General features: G+C 40.2%; 1 protein-coding gene across 2 annotated transcripts; it reads right to left on the reverse strand.

Annotated features, from left to right (window-relative positions):
* Positions 1-5610: 5610 nt before the first annotated feature.
* LOC106676020 (complement factor H-related protein 1) lies at positions 5611-17947 on the reverse strand. 2 transcript variants are annotated; one of them, XM_023154360.2, is made up of 9 exons: positions 17831-17947; positions 17570-17749; positions 16941-17120; positions 16683-16859; positions 8434-8490; positions 8013-8174; positions 7758-7919; positions 6950-6975; positions 5625-6831 (listed from the first exon to the last, which is right to left on the reverse strand). In XM_023154360.2, the coding sequence occupies exons 1-9, from the start codon at positions 17883-17885 to the stop codon at positions 6799-6801; spliced, it is 1032 nt and encodes a 343-aa protein (XP_023010128.1). In that variant the 5' UTR covers positions 17886-17947; the 3' UTR covers positions 5625-6798. The 2 variants fall into 2 exon arrangements, with proteins under 2 accessions (XP_076732488.1, XP_023010128.1); XM_076876373.1 differs by lacking the exons at positions 16683-16859; positions 16941-17120; positions 17570-17749; positions 17831-17947 and adding exons at positions 9631-9819; positions 10466-10657; positions 10739-10878 and having other exon boundaries at positions 5611-6831.
* Positions 17948-18638: the final 691 nt, after the last annotated feature.

Below are 18638 nucleotides of genomic sequence, written 5' to 3' on the forward strand. Positions count from 1 at the left end.
GCAGTGATGTACTGTCACATAAGCCAATCCTAATTACACAATGAGTGTAGGGGTGGGCAATATAAACGATATACGATAGAAACAATATAAATTTGGCCAACGATAGAGATTTTGACTAGTGATGGGTTGGTCGCGAACGAAATGGCTCTTAGAGCCGGGTCCTTATCGCGAGCCATGGGTTTTTGTTTTTTTTTCTTTCTCTCACCCTCTCTCTCGCACTTTTTTCCCGCTTCACTCAGCATGAGCCTTGTGCTTTACGCTGGGAAGAGGGGGGAGGGGCGGTAGTTACACTCAATAGCACAGGAACAGAGCAGGAGGGAGAGACAGAGAAAGAGCCAGGGACAACAACGTCACATTAGAAAGGTATAGTAATCATCCACAACTATTTTCAGTTGCAGATGATAAAGGATTCAGAAAGTTTATTTATGCAGGTCCATATGACAGAGAATATGCATGTTCTTTTAGTTTTCATATTATAATTTATATTTAATTGTGTTGTGGTTTGCAGTGTTTTGTGTTGTTTCACTTTAAATTTGTAAAAGGAAAAAGCTGAAAATTTAAATAGTTCAAAGTTGAACTGGGAATAGTTGATTTTTGTATTATATGATTTATTTATTACATTTTATGTGGAGTGAATAAATAAAAGTATATTTACGGTGGCCCCTACAGACAAAGCACATACAAACTTCAAATCACGTACGAACTCTGAAGCACGTACAAACCCTGAAGCACGTACAAACTCCAAAACACGTACAAACTCCGAAGCACGTACAAACTGCAAAACACGTAAAAACTAAGAAGCACATAAAAACTCAAAACACGTACAAAAGACAACAGAAGTGCTCTAGGATGCTAGGGGCAGTGTTGAGCTTTTGTTACCTAGTGGCTACACAAGCCAGCAAGTACCAACGACCTGATTTGGTGTGTGGTAGTAACAGGTAAATGAACATTTCTTTTTAAAAATTATTTTGTTGTTTTGCTCGCAGCATTTTCTTTCCGATGAGTTCTAAATAAATTCATATCTCTCTTAATAGGCTTTTAGTGTATTTTGAATGCGCTGAGGTCATAGATAATTAGATAGAACATCGTAATGTGTGATGCTATAGAATCACGTCATGTTGACGGAGTAGCTTATTATTTGGCATTATTGCAGGCAAACCAGCATATGAAATATGAAACAGAAAAGAAAAGTATGTTTATTTCTTTTATTCAAGATCTGTTCACCTGTACTTAGCAAGTACATACACATGAAATGCAAACTATTTACATGGCAACGCACAGCTGGCAACCTGGCTGTATCTTGGTCATATGGTCAATGTACTCACAACATGGAGGCTTAAAAACGGCTAAATCTTGTACCCAACCGTTTGTGAACTAGATGTGTGTCTCCAGGGATTTATAATTCTGAAAATGATTCGCCGTGTATGCGCTGACTCCACAGACCGGGTAAGCGAAGATATCGGGATAGGACAACGGCGGTAGGCTGTCTGGGTTTCCACTCCACTGCCTTATTTCATATGGGTCCACATTACCGATGCACGCTATTTTTTCCAAGTACCATCTCTTGGCGTCTGGGCGCAATCGGTCGCGATACAGCCCTTTGTCTTTTGCGTTGATTTTAAGCAAGGTTCTGCCAGTCCCGCTTCCAACACAGTGTGTTTGTTTTGATTTGTGGCCTTCTGACATGGTGCCGCGATCCCACAATGCACTGCGGTGTGACGTCAACTCCAAAGCCCTATTGCGATAGCGCATGTTGATGATGTCCTCAAGCTGCGCCTGTTTTGGTCGAAAGCATGGCGGCGGCTAAAACTATTATCGTCTGCAAATTATGGTGACAGTCATAGCAAAGAGATGAAGCACTTTTGAAATATGGGGAAAGCCAAAAACTGCGCTTCCTCCACTTCCGTAACATTGATTCATTAATGTTGAAATCTCTCGCAGCTGTTCTGTTCCCATATTGTTGCAGTATATTAATTACTAACCTTGTATTGTGGATGAATAATCTCAGTTGTTCTCCTGACTGAAGTTTGGCCCCTGTATCCGGTTGTTCAGTCTGACGTCACTAGCCGTGTCTGGACCTAAACTCCGCTGCAGGTCCATATATCAAACGATCACTATAGCATTATTGAGAGTTGAAAAACTGTCTAAAGTCTTTCATCTTTAATAAAATGATCAGCGTTCTGCTCTACCAGGTGTAACAATTGAGTTTAACATCCAGGCATCCATGAAAATGGAATTTATGACATTTAACGGAGTTAGAAGTTAGCAGGGAGTTAGCTCGCTAGCTTCTATCTAAATACAATATAGCATGTCCTGACTGCAGGGTTTTGGAAACAAATTAAAACGTACAGCTCTGCTATCACTTCCAGCATAAATGAAGACAGAAAACGAAACAGCAGTGACGTTTGTAGGGTTACTGAAGTTGGGCTAGCTGGTATATAATGATGTGCTACGTGACCGCTAGCAACACAGCTATGTTAGCATAATATAAACAAGCTAACTTTTTTTCCACTCGATAAAAGTTAACGTGAGTGTTCTCGGTGGTCAGGAACAAATGTAATCGCATGGCAGGATGCTGTAAAGGGACCAAACTTCAGCCAGGAGAACAACTGAGATAATCCATCCACAATACGAGGTTAGTCATTCATATACTGCTGCATGGGCTGGGCTGTAGTTACATCCTAAGGGTTTAAAAACTGAACTTAAACAAATGATTAGCGGTAATAAAAGCCGAGGGAGGTCAACAGTGATCACTGACTGTTTTAGGAGCTTTTTGAGATTAAATAGAAGAAAATACATAACATTAACCATGTTAACAACACAAAAGCCATATTAAACGCAGACTACTTTAGGCCCGAAAGTAGGATTCGTCGTGTCATCACTGAACAACCGGATAGCATCCTGCTATGCGATTGCATTTGTCCCTGACCACCAGAATCCCTCACGTTAACTTTTATCGAGTGGAAAAAATGTTGGTGTTCATCCTCCAGCTTCACTGTGCTAATGTTATGCTAACATAGCTGTGTCGCTAGCAATCACGTAGCACAACATTATATACCAGGTAGTCCAACTTCAGTAACCCTGCAAACGCCACTGCTGTTTAGTTTTCTGTCTTCATTTATGTTGGAAGTGGTAGCAGAGCTGTACATTTTAATTCATTTCAAAAATTGTCTTCTTCTTTTTTGTGTGTGTGTTTTTCCATTTAACCATAAAGTAAACACAGACAGGGTCAACATAAGTATGAAAATAAATTAAAACACACGTGCGCCCCCCCCCCCCCAAAAAGAAAATTTGGTTACCAGTTCAGAGTTATAAACACACACAAAAGAATATCTTATTAATACAAATGTTATAAAGAAATAAAACAGCTCTCTGATTTTTCTTTGTATTTTTGTTTTGGTTTTGTTTGTCTTCTTGTTTTATTTAATTGCTTCTGGGATTTGGATTTAACAAGTAAAGTATTCATATTATGCACACAGACAAACACATGCAGCTATCACCCATTTCTTGTATTTATACTTAAGACAACTTATTCTTGAACGAATACATCGATCAGTCACATGTAAAATGTAGCCAATTGTGTTTATTGTTCCACCCCACCTCCCTAACCTGTCTGTTCAAAAGTGAACACAGGTTAGGGAGATGATGGAGGAAATTGTGGGGGTTGTAAAGAAAAGGGTAAAAGAAAGGTAGAAGGGGAAAAAAGAGGTAAAAAAGGGATAGAAAGGAGGGAATAGAGGAGAGAAAACCCCAACAATCCCCTCTGAGCAAGCACTTGGCGATAGTGAATAGGAAAAACTCCCTTTAAAAGGAAGAAACCTATGACAGAACCAGGCTCTAGAGGGAGCAGTCAACTGTCGGGACTGGTTGGGGGGTGAGGTTGAAAAAAGAGAGAGAGAGGGAGAAGGGGGGGGGGGGGGGGGGGGGAGATGGGGAAGGTGTCAGGAGTTAAAGGGACGGAGATGGGAGAGAACAGAGGAGAGGTGAAAATTAAGATGGAACAGAGGTGGAGGAAGACGTGTTTTTTTCTTCAGTTCCATCCATTTACATATTGTCCTAAAATTGATGCCAGTGGGCTTATAAGTGGTTGGTGTTAAAAAAGCCCCAAATATAAATATGAATTTTAGGACACGATGTTGAGACCAAATTAGGTGAAAAGCCGAAGCAGCCAGTTCCACTTCTTCTTCTTCTTCTTAATTTGCGGTATCTCTGGCAGGCTCTTAACTTCGGTTTCGAGTTCAGCCACCTTGGCAGTAAGGATTTTCTGTTTATCTCGTAGCCTTTGCAAAGATTCCTGGACGCACAATGCAGTCCTCTTTTTCTTTCTTTTCTCGTCGTCGGGTGTCTTCTTCTTTCAGAGTCTCCTGCAGAGACATTGCAGTCGATGGTAGCGAGTCCTCTTTCTCTATCTTCTCCTGTCCTCCAGTGCCATTTTCTTTCAGAAGCTCGGATCTTTGCATTTTATTTGCATCGGCAGAATTTTGTTCTTTTTGCTTCTTTGTGACTTCAAGGTAGGAAGCTCTGGCTTCTTTCAGCTCTTGGTCAAGAGACTCTACCTTCAAATCATGAAGGGCCTTGTTGGAAAGCAGCTGGGATTTCAGGTCACTGATTTCTGTCTTGAGTGACTCCTTCTCCTGGCTATGTTTAATGGCCTGCTCTTTCAGCTGTTTCTGGAGCATCTCTATCTGCTCTCGTTGATTCCTACATTGGACCTCCAATTCAGCCTCCTTAGAGGACTTTAGGCCTACAGAGTCGGCGTGTGAAGTGCCTGCGGTTGGAGTGGCAGACTCCACACACTGCTCTGTGGTAGGGTGGCTGATTTGGTCCTGCAGGGATAGCATCACCTCATCCAGTTTCAATTGCTTGATTGTCATTTGTGAGAGCCTCTGTTTCACTCTTGTTATCGGGCTTATTTCTAGAAGCCTCTTCCAGCTGCTCTATGAGGTCTTTAATTGTTTCCTCATGATTTCTGTTGTTGTCGTACATTTGTGCATGAAGTTTGCTCTGCTGAAACTGGTGATAAGAGGCCCTCTTGTTAGCACCAACCATTTGCCAATAAATGTCGTTCTGATAGTTTTGGGAGGCTTGCAGTTGCTGTTTGAGAGCAGCAATCTCGTCCCATGGATTATACTGGACTGCGCCCTGATGGGGTCTAAATCTGGGATTGGACTGATGTTGGACTGATGTTGCCTGAGTAAACGGTCTTCTTGGCTCTTCAGCCACTCTTTGCTGTTTTTTTGCTTTCTTTGTTTTCTTGACCGTTTCTGTTTGAGCTTGTGCCACGGGAGATTTTTCAGTATTTGGTTTTCCGGGTTTTTCAAGCTCATTTTTTGGTCCTTGCAGGATTGTTGTTTTCATTGTTGCAATGACCATTTTCGTTTGTGCTTCTGCCATTGTCGATGGTTCAGCGTTTGTGTCTGCGTTTCTCTGCGTCTGCCTTATCTTAGTTTTAACAACCAGGTTGTTGTGTGTTTCTGCCATCCGAGATCCACTAAAGTTGGTTGAGTTTCTCTCCTATTTAAGGATTTTTCCAGTAGAATGTTCACTCTGACATCACGGGCTGTTCCTTTGAAGTGCCATGATTGGAGCAATTCAAAATAAAATGCCTACAAACCTACTGTAAAGGAAAGGCTTTTATTTTGTAGCATATACTGATTTAACACTATAAAAGCTACTGTACAGAAATTGCAGTAAAAAATAAAGCAAAAGCAAAATATAAGTTTAATAAATGGTTGTTAAAAACCCTAACTAAAGTAGAAGATGACTGTTTAATGGAAAAGTATTCAACATTCTAGAGATTCTCATGCATAATAATTTCTTTTATAATTTAAACTAGGGCAGGTAGAAAACTTTGATATTTAGTGAAAGATGTTAATGAACACTCTCCAATAAGAGTTACTGAATGACTTTAGGCAGTGAGATCATGGTGTTTGCCGAGGTGACAGAATGTCATCTATGTTTTGTTTTAAATTCAGTTTCATTGCTGAATCTAAGAAACAACAGACTTTAATAGAGGTTTACTAACTTTTACTTTTATATCTATTGTGGAAAAGCCTGTAATAATAATAATTCCAAGCATGCAAACTAGTATGCAAACTAAAATTCACAGGAGAGCTTATGAGACCACAAATACTGTTGAGATCCAGTTCAGAGACACAGGTTTTGCGGAGGTGAAGCCTAGAGGACAGGTGGCAGCTACAGATTTGCTCATCTGCTTTTTTCCTGAAAATTTTCCACATTATGACTAAACGAATACAAGTATGAGAATCAGGCACAGGCTGTGTTCTGAACGGTGTCTATTAAAAACTGTATTGAATTTATATGTATTACATTTTTAAAATTAGAATAACAAATTGTGGTACATGTACATGCACATGTGGTCTGTGCATGTACACACATGAAGAATTTGACATTGCAGCATCTATGAAAGTGTTCATTGTGTAGAACTCACAATCCAAACCTCTACTCGAAAACTGCCTAAAAGACTAGTTTCAATATTTAAACAGTCATTTGTAGATGTTCTAGGTATGTACAAACCCCCCAGCTCCACTCTTTTAGCAGACAAAGCAAAACAAAGACGTCTCTGATGATGAAACATTGAATTCAAACCTCAGCCAGCTGTCAACAATTTAGGGATTCAGTGTGCACATCATGTATTGAGTGCATTCAAAGTTCAAAACATTTATGGACAGTTTGGTGTTTAAAGAGCAATCAGCACTAAAACTGTACAAAGAAAAGAAACATGTTTCGTTGTTGCTCTGCAGATTCTGGTTGAAGTGTTTCAGAAAGGTCGTGTTGTCAGTTGGGTTCTCTGAATACTCTGCACACTTCCTGATTAAATTACAAATAAAACAATATTTTTCAAACTGCTGTGTAAATGTTACTTACAATTTAATATCCTTCTTTGAAATGTATATATTTGAAAAGTAAATCAAAGAATTACACTTACATAAAAAATGTCAGCTGTTGGACAACCTAAACATAATGAGACAAAAGCAACAAAGTGGGTTTGTCAGTTAGAAGCTCAGACCCAATAAACTTTATTAGTGAGGACGGATTTACTGCATTCAAAGATAAACCTGTGGAGGAAAATCCTCTCTGTTCTTAAAGAGCCAGACTGCTTTTATTCTTCATGTTTTACTTTTATTCCATATTATCATTTGCTGTCAAGACTGCTTGCAATCATAGACAATGACTCCCACTCCCTCCATAACACACTGCACAATCTGAAGAGCAGTTTCAGGAACAGATTTCTTCAAGTTCACTGTCTGAGGGGAACGTTACAGGAGGCCGTTCCTTCCTGCTGCTATCAGACTCTTTAATTCATCCACTTGGGTCAGATCCACACATGCAGAACAAACACACCTAACTGCACTCTGTTACTTTTGTACACCATAGCATATATTTGCACACATATTTTATATTTATATATATATTTATGTTTGTATTTATACCTATATCTCTATATTTATCTCAATATTTGTCTAATAATGTCTCTGACATGACATGAGTTTGGCTGTTGGAAGTTGGGAACGACTCTATAGGCAAACATCAGCTGCAGCCTTTCACAAATCAGCAATGTTAGGTTTCTATTTCATTATGTTCCTGTGTGGGAAATGTTTATTTACTGGTTTTCTCTTACTATTCTTCTTGAAATGATGTGTTAATTAGATCCTGGAGAATGAAGTTTTATGTATGTTAGCTGTTACAGGAAAAAAGAAACTGAAAGAAAAACAAGAGATCCTTTATATACTTACATGTGCTCAGAAATATTCTTCTATTAGTGCACCGAACATTGATATAATAGTCTTTTGTTGTACAAGGGAAAGGCTTCGTCTCTCCTTCCCGCATGTATTCAGGTGAAGTTTTTACAAGACCATAACGAGCATATCTAGCAGGATCCACCACACAGAACGCTTCTGCAAAAACAACAAGAAGTAAAAACCAAACATAAAAAGAATTTTAAGAACATTTTTAATAAACTTTTAGAGTGAAAATTATTTTTTTGATACCTTCACAGGTGGGCAGTTTGGACCAGTGAGCGTCACTGTAACAACTCACAGCCTCTGGACCAGCTAGTTTGTAATAACGATTGCACTGGTATTTCAAATGCATTGGACCTTCTTCCACAATTACAGCATTTTCAATGTATGGGCGGGCTCCACACGACTGAACTAAAATAAAAGAAAGTGAGTGTAACAAAATGATCATTGTTTACTCAGCTGTTTAGTTTTCCAAATCTTTGAATTCCTGTACAACGTGCTGAACCAATCAACATCAATCATTTCTGCAGTGATCAACGATTCATTCATTCATTAACGCTGGCTTCTAACTCCAATCCAGCTGCTTGTTGTCATTCATATAACTAAATTAAATATATAAACTGAATTTGATGTATATGCTGATTAAGTGGAAAGGTTGTGAGCAACTTACTGTTTATTGGTATAAGACTGTTGTCTCTGTTATTTGAATCAGAGGTGCTAGAAGATGCTGCAGGATACAGAGCAGATAACGCACATATACAGACAACACATCAGTCAGCTTCACTTTATAAACTTCTTTGACTTACAAATCAGTCCTGCTGCCAGCTGTACCTCCCTGATATGTGATCACAGTGAATCATCCTGTCCCCAGTATCCTCTTCTGTCACAACAACCCTCTGCATCTCCTCTTGCACCACGTCCATGAGCTGAGGTCTTCCTCTTTTCTCCCTGCTTGGCAGCTCCATTTTCAGCATCTTAGATCTCTGACTTCATCTCCAAATTGAGCAACCTGAGCTGTTCCTATGATGCACTCATTTCGTCAAATCTTGTTCCTGGGCACTCCTAATGAAAATCAACTCTGATGCCTCCAGCTCCTGTCTTTTTATCAGTGCCATACATCAGAGCTGGTATCACTACTGTCTGGTAAACCTTCCTTTTCTCTCTTGCTGCTATCATTGTGTCAGAGTTCACTACAAGACAGTCACCTCCACCCACTCCACCCTGCATGCAATCTTCTTCACTTCTCTTTTGCACCATCTGTTATTTTGGTTGACCCAAGGTATCTCCACTACTACTTCTATTCGTTGCATCTTTACTTTTCCACCTGCATTATCACAGTTCTTTTGCTGGTACATCAAAGAGTGAAAGTGTCAGGCCAGGACTCTGCAGTCTATTAACACCTACATGCTAGTGGACATGAGGGGGTTCACTTCCTGGCGTTCCAGGAGGAACGCTGGTTTGAGTGGGGTGTGAAGGAGGCCATTTACGTGAAAAGGGAAAGACCATCTCTGATTTGAGGGGGGAGCCTAAGGGTACATCTTTCAGCATCTTTCAGTGCTGTGATTGCAGCCATTCCCCAACTCTCTGTGAATGCTACTCATAGCCATTGATCAATGGTTTTTGATCAGTAGTTGTTGATCAATGGTCATGACAATTTGCATATTAATGATCAAGAAAATGGTTTAATGGTTTAATGCTTCCTCTGCCTGCAGGTTGAGAGGAGTTATTGTTACAAATTTGTCAGTAATGGTGCTTAAATGCACTTCTGTAAAGATCAAGACACATCATTGATCTATACTACATGGATACTATATTATTATTATATTATGTTATAGTGTGTCAAGAAGTTTAATTCATGTCCACTTACTGCAGGTCGGGCCTTGTGTCCAGCTTCCTTGTGTACAAACAGATTTTGTGTTGTGTGCTCCCTCTGCAGTGTATCCATCCTCACACTCATACTGCACTTCTGAACCTGCAGCAAACACTTCCTGGTAGTCCTGATGAACGATGACTGCATGGGGGATTTTAGGAGGCACGCTGCACGCATTCATGCTTTCTGTAAAATTAGATTTAGACTCAAAAACGTTATTAATCCCAGAGCAGGGCCGTTTGTTTGTAGCTTATTCACAGGATCAAACCCACAAAACCTACAGTCCTTAAACACTAATCATAAAAACTCCTGTGAGTTGAGTTATGGATCAAAGAAAAGTGAGGACCTGCTACTGTAAACAAATTACATAAAATGCCTTTATTAACAGCATTGGTCTCAAATTTGTTCTGTGTTGACCAGTATTAATTTGGTTGACCAATAGTTTTCATCATAGTGTGCAGACTGTGGTGTCCAACCGGATACTTACAGATACTTTGCAGTTAATCCAAATTGCTATAGCAAGAGTACTATCATCATATGTCTCCTGTATCATCTTCCCTTTATTGGCTCCTTTAAAATGCAGAATTAAATTTGACACTCCTCCTCTGACATAAAAGGTCTTAAATAAAGAGTTAAAGTTTCTAAAAGTAGAATGGGAGGCAGCACTTTCATCTATCAGGCCCTTCTTTTGTGGAACCTGCTCCCAGTTTAGATTGAGGAGACAGACACCCTCTCTACTTTTAAGATTAGCAGTTTAAGGATCTTGGAAAGAAGGCGACCAGATTTCTTTAAGTGGGTGAGCAAAGAAAGAAGAGCTATTGGCAGGACTTACCTATACACTGTGGCTGATGAGACCATTTTCCATTGTGACATGTGCTGGTTGCCCACCAACCCTTCATTGCTAGCATGCGTCCTTCGTTGCAGGTGTAGCTCAGCTTGGTGCCCTGAGAGTAAGTCTCTTGCTTTGGGGCAAAGAAGCCACCGTCCAGTGTGGGAGCATCACAGGCCTGTGTGGTGCTCTGTGCTGAAACACAACACTGAAGTAAGTGCAAAACATTATCAACCAGTGTAAATGTTTTTCTGTGAAGTTACTTGTTGTTCTCACCGTGCAGCACTCCAGGAAACCAAAGAAGAGCAAATGCAAAATATTTGATGCACATTTTTAAATCGTCCAACAACAAAGCAGCACCAGCAGTTAAAGGTAATCCACATGAGAACCAGCTACTTATCACAACTGTCATCCGAAAGTTTGTGCAATCACCTTGGCCCTTCCCATTTTGTGGGATGGAAAAAAGTTCGTACACATCCAAAACAACTTTTGAGAAAGAACGGGAGAAAAACCAGTATATATAAATATAAATATATATATATAATAAATATATTTATATATATTTATTTATATATATATAAATAAATATATATATATAATAAAATATATATAAATGTTAGAGCTCTGATCTAAAACTCATGAACTTCTTTCTTTTACAGCTAATTTATCGAGACTGGGGTTTTCCACAGCTTCTTTTCTCAGTGCTTTTGTTACATATCGTTACATCTGTTGATTTCATGCACACACCAACATCTTCCCGATGTCTACAAAACTTCTCATCACCCAGAAAATGAAGAGAAAATTGTTGGTTTTACTTTGCCGATTAGTTTGGTTTAAACATAGTGATTTCAAATTACATTATTCATGACATTTATTATTTCAGTGCGTATTGAATGAATAGAGCAACACATATTTTGCATTGATTTTATTAATCACACAGTGGATGTTGTGTTTGGGACATTTTCTCTGAAGCGACTCGAAATATTTACTTTGAAACATCAAATCAATGAAACTATTTACAGTCCAAATTTCAAAGTCATTTTAGATGGCCTACCACTCTGTGGCCGAGTTGCTGTCGTTCCCAATCACTTCCACTTTGTTATAATACCAATAACAGCTAAGTGTAAAATATTTAGCAGCAAAGAAATTTCACAACTGGACGTGTTGCACGGGTGGTGCATCCTATCCTATCACTGAGCTCCTGAGAGCGACTCATTCTTTCACAATGTTTGTTGACGTCTGCATGCCTGAGTGCTGGATTTTATAAACCTGTGGCCGAGTTTATTTTAGAAAAAGTTCAAGTAGGGACTCGGTCACCGTGATGCCTTTAACAGGCCACAGCTTAACAGCCATGGGATTGAAACTTTAATGTCACATCAAATTAGTGGCTGTACCACGCATTTAGTACATGCAAAAGTGAGCTGTGAAACATTTCTGCATCTTAGTCACTGTGAGCTTATTCATTAGGGTCCAAATGCAGGACTCAGAGGCTGCCATGATAAGATATAATAAAGAATGAAGATGACATGTTATGAGTACATTAAGTGGAGAAAGGAGGTGCTGGGCCCGATCCAAGGGTGAGAGAAGGATACACCCTGGACAGGTCGTCAGTCTGTCTGCAGTTGTGGCGTATTAATTCAGTTCAGTTTAATTCAGTATACTTACACTTGTATACATCTTTACACTTACACCTACGTTATCATGTGTATGTTCAGTAAGGACGATCTGTAAGTGTTCATCTGTCTGCTTTCTTGGCTGTTTGGCTGCTAGTCTGTTCATCACGTCACTTCCACTTTTTCACGGTGTCCTAGTCAGTGCTGACATCATTGCTCCACTCCAATCATCTAATCTGATCTAATTGCTTTTACTTTTTCCACACAGGGGCAGGTGGGTTTGAATAGCTTTATATCTCTTAATAAATGAAATCGTCATTTTTAAAGTGGATTTTGTATTTACTCAGGATATCTTTGTTGAATATTACAATATGAAAATAATTTTTTAAAGCACTGCATGTTTTAAGAATACTGTATTTCAGGGTTTACACATAAAAATTCAACCTTTATGCTGAGTCTAAGAAATCATTGTCCTGTTAACATAAATTACAAATTGTAAATTAATGTCAAAAGTGTTGGGAAAAGTGATTTTGTTATGACTTCTTCTCAAATGAGATACAGCAACTATTTCAGTCAGACTTCAGAGCTTTTCATAGTTCTGAAAAAGCTTTGTTGAAGGTGATCGATTATTTGTGACTCACATTAGATTCAGGAGATATCACAGCCCTCATTATTTTGGACATTAGCTGCTTTCTGCTTTTGATATTGTGAAGCACAAGAATCTTTGGGCTTGGCTCAAATGTTGGGTTGGATATAAGAACTTTCTCTGTGTCTGATGGTCAGTTCTTTAAATCTTCTGCTCCTGTTTCTTGGACCAGGACACCAAATGAGTGTTTTTGTGCCATCACAGACCTCTGACATTTTAAGCCTAAATATCAGTTGGACAAATATCTACTAAAAATCTTTGTTTAAATATAAATGTGTTAATAATATCTGTTTAAATTATTTCCTGAGATTATTTTCATGTTGGCTTAAAATAAAATATCTCCCTATGCTCTTACTGAATCTTCTGCATGCTTTTGGTCACTAACCAAAGCCAACACCATCATGAAGTAAAACAAATCAATAAACTTGTTCCTGTCTGCTTACTATAGTGTTTCCGTTATTGTTATTTATTAAATAATATTTTGGTGTGCATAGTAAAAGAACTGTTCTACACAGTTAGCAGACAAAGCAATACAAAGACGTCTCTGATGACGAAACATTTTATTCAGACCTCAGCCAGCCATCGACACTTTATGGATTCAATGTACACATCATGTACTGAGTGCATGAAAAGTTCAAATCATTTATGGACAGTTTGGTGTTTAGAGAACAATCAGCCCCAAAACTTGACAAAGAAAAGAAACATGTTTCATTGTTGCTCTGCAGGTTCTGGTTGAAGTGTTTCAGAAAGGTTGTGTTGTCAGTAGGATTCTCCGAATCTTCTGCAATCAGGCTGATTAAAACACAAACAAACAACAGCTGAGTGAAAAACATCAAGCACATTTATTTCAAAGAAACTATATTTGTTTGAAAATAAATCAAAGAATAACACTTACAAAATATTGAAATTCAGATACAGTACAGCCTAAAAAAGAAGCAGATAGTTTGTCAGTTAGAAGCTCAGATCCATAAACTTTATCAGTGAGGACTGATTCACTGCATTCAAAGATAAACCTACAGAGGAAAATCCTCTCTGTTCTTAAAGAGCCAGACTGCTTTTATTCCTCATGTTTTACTTTTATTCCACATTAACATTTGTTTAAGTTACTTCATTGTGTGTTTTGTAACCATAACAAACTGTTTTGTGGTGATTTGGGGGCAACTGGAACAAGTGTGGATGCTGCAAGGTTTGGAGGCCTATCTCCCCCTACCACCACTTCCCCTGCCAGTGGTGGACCCCCTCAGACATCGGTGCGTTGGTGGTTCTTTGTGTCCGGGGATGGGCGTCCAGGTACACACCGGCTCACTCCTTGGCGGCCGCTTATCGGGGCCTGGGGCTCGCTCGGGCCACTTCGGAGGGGGGGTGCCCCCGGCCTCCCGGCCTGGGGCTCGGTCACTCAGGCGCGGCTGGCTGCCGGCGGAGCTCACGGGCGCGTCACTGCAACTCCCCCTGGCTTCTGCTCCGCGGCTGCTGAGTGAGCCCTCATCTGGGACTCTCCTCAGCTCTTTCCGGGACAGTGGCGCGGCTGCCCCTCTGTTGGTCTTCCTTGGTCTCTTGTGTTCTGGGGGCCTCTGGATATCTGGAGTTTTGATCTCCACACCTGCTTCACGCCCTGGAGGACGGGGCTGTGGCCCCCCCACACCCTCTAGCAGATTATTACATGAAGGAACCTTTTAAAAAACAAAAAACAAACGCGTCCATGCTCACAGGTGTACACACGGGTGATCACACCCACAAACTACACCCTTTTTGGCTCCTACCTCAAAGCACACTGTGTTCTGTTGATCTTATGTGCTGCACAATAATGTTTAACATTTAGTATTTACTGTCATATTCCCATATATCATTGTGATGTTGTTTATTCTATTACTCTTGTTCTCTTCTGCTTGTTTTCTTTTTTCTTTCTCAGCAGGTGATCCAGGTGATTGATATATGCATTTTTTTTTTCTCTGCCCGTTCTGTTGGTTTTTGTCTTTTGCCCTTCTCCCCCGTCCCTCTTCTCAGCTGTTTCTCTTTCCCTCTTTCTTTCTCCCCTCCTTTCCCCCAGTCAAGTCTGTCCCGTATTCAGTAAGTGAAAATAAAATAAACAATAAAAGGTGAATCAAATGGACCATTACGGCAAGGCTGGGATGGTCAGTTTGGTAAAGTAAATCCGTTGGGCATCTTTCTTTGCCTTTAGACAACAATTCTGATGGCAAAAGAGCCAAACGGGACAGGCCAAAAAAAAAAGAAAAAAAAAAGGCCTTCCCCAAACTGCAGCACTATTCACACTTCCTTATCCCCCATCGCCCATTGTTACCAAGGATGTGGTCCTTGTTAGTGAAATCACTTTATAAACTTCTTTGACTTATAAATGAGTCCTGCTGCTAGCTGTACCTCCCTGATGTCCAGTAGTTCCTCTACTTGATGAGAACAGATAACTCATTAGTTATATGGTACATGCTGCATATATTTCATTGAGACATAGAGGTGCTGCGGGAGTACGCGTTGTCTGGCCCATTGCTATGGGCCATTCGATCCCTATACAACCGTTGCAAGAGCTTGGTTTGCATAGTCGGTAATAAGTCAGACTTGTTTCCCGTGGGTGATGGGCTTTGCCAGGGTTGCCCTTTGTCACCGATTCTGTTCATAACTTTTATGGACAGGATTTGTAGGCACAGCCAAGTGGCGGAGGGCTTTTACTTAGGTGGCCTCAGAATCTCATCTCTGCTTTTCGCAGATGATGTGGTCCTGTTGGCTTCATCGGGTGAAGGCCTCCAGTATGCACTGGAACGGTTCGCAGCCGAGTGTGAAGCGGCAGGAATGAGGATCAGCAACTCCAAATCTGAGAACATGGTTCTCAGCCGGAAAAGGGTGGAGTGCTCACTCCGGGTCGGGGATGAGTTCCTGCCCCAAGTGTAGGAGTTCAAGTATCTCGGGGTCTTGTTCACGAGTGATGGGAGAAGGGAGCGAGAGATTGTCAGACGGATTGGTGCTGCGGCCGCAGTGATGCAGACGCTGCACCGGTCCATCGTGGTGAAGAGAGAGCTGAGCGTAAAAGCGAAGCTCTCAATTTATCGGTCGATCTACGTCCCTACTCGAGCTGTGGGTAGTAGAACGAGATCGGGGATACAAGCGGCGAAAATGAGCTTCCTCTGAAGGGTGGCTGGCCTCTCCCTTAGAGATAGGGTGAGAGGTTCAGCCATCCGCGAGGGGCTCTGAGTAGAGCTGCTGCTCCTCCACATCGAAAAGAGCCAGTTGAGGTTGTTCGGGCATCTGACAAGGATGCCTCATGGGCGCCTCCTGGGTGAGGTGTTCCAGGCATGTCCCAGCAGGAGGAGGCCCCGGGGCAGACCCAGGACACGCTGGAGAGATTATATCTGTCGGCTGGCCTGGGAACGCCTTGGTATTCCCTCGGATAATCTAGAGGAGGTGGCTGGGGAGAGGGAGGTCTGGGCTTCTCTGCTTGGGCTGCTGCCCCCGTGACCCGGCCCCGGAAGAAGATGGATGGATGCATGGATGGATGGACCCTGTCTGACACTCTCTTCACCTCCACAACACTATACACATGTGCTTGCTTTAAGGACATTCCTATTCTGTTTCTCTCCCAGGCTACTTCATGGTTTGAGTCCACCCCCAATTTTCATTTGTATTTCTTTTGTGGCTTACTAACTGGTGTTGTTCTATAACTAATGATTTGCAAGTCTTGTTTGTCAGTCAAAATAAAGAAAGATGTGTGAATGAGTGTTTTCAAAACATTGCTACAAGGTATATCTATATTTTATAAAGAGAATAAATAAATGGTTTAATACTTCCTCTGTCTGCAGGTTGAGAGGAGTTATTGGTACAAACTTGTCAATAATGGTGCCTAAATGCTCTTCCGTGAAGATCAAGTCACACCATTGATCTGTACTACGTGGCTACTATATTATTATAATATTATGTTATAGTGAGTCAAGAATTTTAACTCATGACCACTTACTGCATGTTGGCACTGGTGTCCAGTTTCCCTGTATACAAACAGATTTCTCGGTGTGTGCAGTGTATCCATCTTCACACTCATACTGCACTTCTGAACCTGCTGCAAACACTTCCTGGTATCCATGAATGATGACTGCATGGGGGATTTTAGGAGGTGCACTGCATGCACTCATACTTCCTGTAAAAATAAAAAGTCATGAATAGAAGCAGAAAAAAAGTGTTGAACAGCTAACTGGAGTCAAACATGTGGCAGACTTACTCTCACAGACTGGTGCAGAGGACCATTTTCCATTTCCACAGGTAGTGGTGTTGATCTGGTTTTGGTGCTCAAATCCTCCATCGCATGTTATCGTTAGTGTACTTCCATCCTCATACCAGCCGTTTGAGTTTTTAGGGTACTTTCCATTGGGAATAGTTGGTCCAAAACAGGCGCTTTCATCTGAGGAAGAACAGACCAGAGTCACCATCAACACTTTGAGATTTTACAGAGTAACTATAATTACAACTTTCTGATTGCGAACAGCAACATGCCGCATTAAATGTTGTGAATAGTTAATTCAAGGAATTACTGGAAGAAAGTTTTCGTTATTATTCCTTGTGAGAGACTGAAATTCCTAGTTTGTAATTCTTAAAAAATACGATAATATAATTTTTTTATACTTGACACAAAAACATTAAATTAAACTTCACAATTCTTCAATTGGATTTTATTGCTTTTTATATTTATTTACTGAAATAATCAGATTTCATCGTTCTTTTTCCTCAATTGAGTTGATTTTTTTTTTTTAGCAAATCTAAACTAATTACATTGTTCCTTAAGAACAGAATTTCATTTTCATCTTTGGTAAAAGATGGTAAAAGAATTCACCATTCCCGGGACTGACCTACCTATACATTGCGGTTCATGAGACCATTTCCCACGTTCACAGGTACTGGTTGCCCACCAACCCTCCACTACAGGTTTATATCCGTTATCACAGGAATAAGTGATCGTGGTTCTGTCAGAGTAAGCCTCTTGTCTGGGGAGAAAGTTACCATGAACCAGTCTGGGAGGATCACAACCCTGTGCTGATGTACAATAAAGAAAATTGTTTAAAATCCCACATAAGTCTCACATTTACAAACTATAACAGAATTGAATCTTCTTACCTTGAAGCAATCCAGGAAACAAAACGAGGACAAATCCAAGAGTCCTGAGACACATTTTGCAGCAATGAAAGCACGATGTGAAGGCAGAGTAAAGAGCCGTGTTCTGCTGGACGAGTTAATAATTGTTGGGAATTTCCCCCAAAGAACTAAGAAGTCAGGACACAGTAAACATTGCGCTGAGTAACTCTGGCTCTGGTCCATATTTCTTAGACATGTTGTATAAACAAACTATTGCTGTCAGTAGATTAAAAAAAACAAACCTTAATTAATCTCACAATTTTCTGTAATTAATCACGATTAATGGCATATACTTGATCAACAGCCTGGTTGCATATACATTTTTTTTCAACTTTATATTTAAGCTTGTAACTGACATTTATGCAATATAATGAAGTAAATGCAGAATAAACACAAAGAATGTATGCTTAAATTCAAAGAGGATTTGTGTAGTTTTCTTCAATCTTTTAGCACAGGTTCTCTGCTGTGAAATATACCTTAAAAAAACTATGTACTAATAAGTAAGTATACACTAATATTTTAAGCTGGAGGTGCTTCGGTGAAAAGAAAATTCCTTCTTGCACAACGTGCATAATACTTTATGTTGGTCGATTGTTCCATCTTGTTATGTTTTAAATACTCAAATTTCCCATTGAGAGGGCCAATGTGCGTTTATCATTTTCCATATTGAGTTGATTGGGTCAGCTGCCCGTTAGTGGCATATTGAAATATTGACTTTTTTTTTACCAGTAATTTATGTTCTAGAATCGATTCTCGTATTAAAATATTGATATTTTAGTACTTTGGGGAA

The sequence above is a fragment of the Maylandia zebra genome, linkage group LG18 (genome assembly GCF_041146795.1).
Source record: "Maylandia zebra isolate NMK-2024a linkage group LG18, Mzebra_GT3a, whole genome shotgun sequence".
Lineage (NCBI taxonomy): Eukaryota > Metazoa > Chordata > Actinopteri > Cichliformes > Cichlidae > Maylandia > Maylandia zebra.

Coding starts and splice junctions, on each gene's coding strand:
- LOC106676020 (XM_023154360.2), bottom strand. CDS start 17,885: ATGTGTCTCAGGACTCTTGGATTTGTCCTCGTTTTGTTTCCTGGATTG. Junction 8,491..16,682: donor GACACCAGTGCCAACATGCA/GTAAGTGGTCAT, acceptor TGTATCCTGCAG/CATCTTCTAGCACCTCTGAT. Junction 6,976..7,757: donor AAGAATATTTCTGAGCACAT/GTAAGTATATAA, acceptor CATTATGTTTAG/GTTGTCCAACAGCTGACATT.